General features: G+C 37.8%; 1 protein-coding gene across 1 annotated transcript in view; it reads right to left on the bottom strand.

Annotated features, from left to right (window-relative positions):
• Nucleotides 1–397, bottom strand: part of mmp28 (matrix metallopeptidase 28) — an 18610-nt gene extending 18213 nt beyond the window's left edge. Inside the window, exon 1 of the mRNA XM_016564105.1 lies at nt 188–397. Coding sequence (XP_016419591.1) covers nt 188–271 — 84 coding nt within the window. The 5' untranslated portion in view covers nt 272–397. The remainder of the gene's footprint in view (nt 1–187) is intronic.
• Nucleotides 398–2131: the final 1734 nt, after the last annotated feature.

Raw genomic sequence — 2131 nt, 5'->3', positions numbered from 1 at the left:
AATGGGTGGGGGGGGGGGACAAATATAGTAGAACGTTGTAAGCAATGTTTTTGTAACCTTTAAATAATGTTGCAATCGAATGTAATCTAATCATAAGATGCAAGTAAAACAGAAATCAGTCTACAGTCCTTGTGCGTATTTAAACGTATCTGTGGCGTTATTTGGGGCCAGAAGAAGCAGATCTCACCTGAGCCTGAGCAGCTGTGGAGACTGGAGAGCTGACGGAGGTCTGAACGCACAGCAGCGCTGACAGCAGCACAAACACCTCCATCTGCGTGCATTCACTCTTTATTTCTAAAATCACCTCATGAAGATAGATCCCATCACGATAAACCCAAGGTAAGAGCGCCACAGTTCGCGCTGAACGGCTCTGAAAGCAGCACTACCGCGCGCGTTGGTTCCGCCTCCAGAGCGCACTGATCTACACTAGACACAGATACCCAGCTACCAGAAAACATGTCCAAAGAACAGTTTGCTAATGTCTCCATTAGATTAGGAAAAAGTTACTTCTGAATGTTCTCTGAACGTTCAGATATTTAATTAAAAATTAAATTAATTAAAACGTTCAGGTATAAAAACCTTTATTCTTGGTTATGTGAAAGTTAGAGACAACATTAAAGAGAATGTTCCATTTTATTGTTTTGCAAGCAACACGGGAATCTTCTCCAAACCACCGAACGTCCAAAACTTTTTTTTTTCAGAAAAAAGTTCCATACACGATTTATACATAATGTTCTTGTGCTAACGTTTTGAGAACGTTGTAAACTTGAAATGAACATTCTATTAACGTTTGTTCATAACTTTTAGAGAGCCTAGGTAACTGCACTCCTATAGTCATGTAGCCTAATAGAGGCTGCAATAATTAGACAAATCAACGCAAGTGGCATTTATTGTAAAGCACACTTTATTGTATGTGCTGGTTTGCAGGAAAGAAACTTCGGACCTTTAGCACCAGTTTTGTAACAATGAATATAGCCTACAGTCACTAGGATTTTAGTCCTTCCTGAACGATTAAAAAAATTAATACTATCATTTGAATATCTGATGTTAAGCAAATGCACAAAACATCTGAAAACTACTTAAATTACTTTGAAGTGCAAACATTATGCATTTTATAGTGTTAAAATATAATAAGTCCAAGGAGCAGGGAAGTTTAAAACAGGGCTGTCACTCTCAATTATTTTAATAATCAAATAATCGACTGTGTACATTTTTACAGAGTAATCAGATTTTTTTAGCCAATGAAGTGAACAATAACATAGGTCTATCAAGCATTTTCTATTCTTTAAAAGCACTTTAAATACTTAGAAGATAATAATGTGACAATAATGACTGGATAAAAAAAGTATCAAAATAAGGCACCTTCTAAATTTTTTACTGAAGTAAAAAAAAAACACATAACGTAGAGAACTATATAGGTGTCCATCAGGCTGTTTTATACTGCAAGAGTGACAAATAATAGATTTGAAAAATAAATAGTGCATTAACATCACGTAGGCTATAAAAGTAAACAAGTAATAGTTTTAGTTTGAAATCATTACTTGAAGTGATGATTATGTGGATGAACATCTTAACCTTCAGGGGGAGCCAAGAGCCAAGCGATTGTCTTCAATGTCCTGTCATTCAGTCTTTAATATCTGAGTTTTACTAGAAATGCTACAGCGACTGGAACATCAAACATGTGAACATATCAGTGAACAGCAGGGTTAGGTTTTATTTTGAAACAGATATACGCACGTTTGAAAATAACTTTGTATATGGAGCAAATAAATTGATGATGGATGAAAATGTTACGCCCCTCACCATATTGTGATGCCTGCTGCAACCACATGTGTCGACCCCGGGCTGGACTCCGCTTCGTCCACAGTGAAAGCCGATCCGGCGATCGACAGCGAAGTTGTTGTATTTCCTCAGCAACCAGCACAGATCAGCTCTAGGCATGACGAAGCGATATCGTCCTCTTTTGGAAGACCAAACAAAGTAGTTTCGCTTTCACAACGAAGCACACAGCGTCTTCAGGACATGGCTGCAGCGTCAACAATACTACAGCGAGAATAAAAGTTACGCCTTCTTTCTTTGCGTGAACATTTGTGTGGTGTTATACAAATCTTCCCACATCGTGACGTAAACC

Source organism: Sinocyclocheilus rhinocerous, unplaced genomic scaffold (assembly GCF_001515625.1).
Source record: "Sinocyclocheilus rhinocerous isolate Xijiao unplaced genomic scaffold, SAMN03320098_v1.1 scaffold1522, whole genome shotgun sequence".
Taxonomy (NCBI): domain Eukaryota; kingdom Metazoa; phylum Chordata; class Actinopteri; order Cypriniformes; family Cyprinidae; genus Sinocyclocheilus; species Sinocyclocheilus rhinocerous.
The sequence above is the reverse complement of the archived record's forward strand: the minus strand, read 5'-3'. Positions and strand labels throughout refer to the sequence as shown.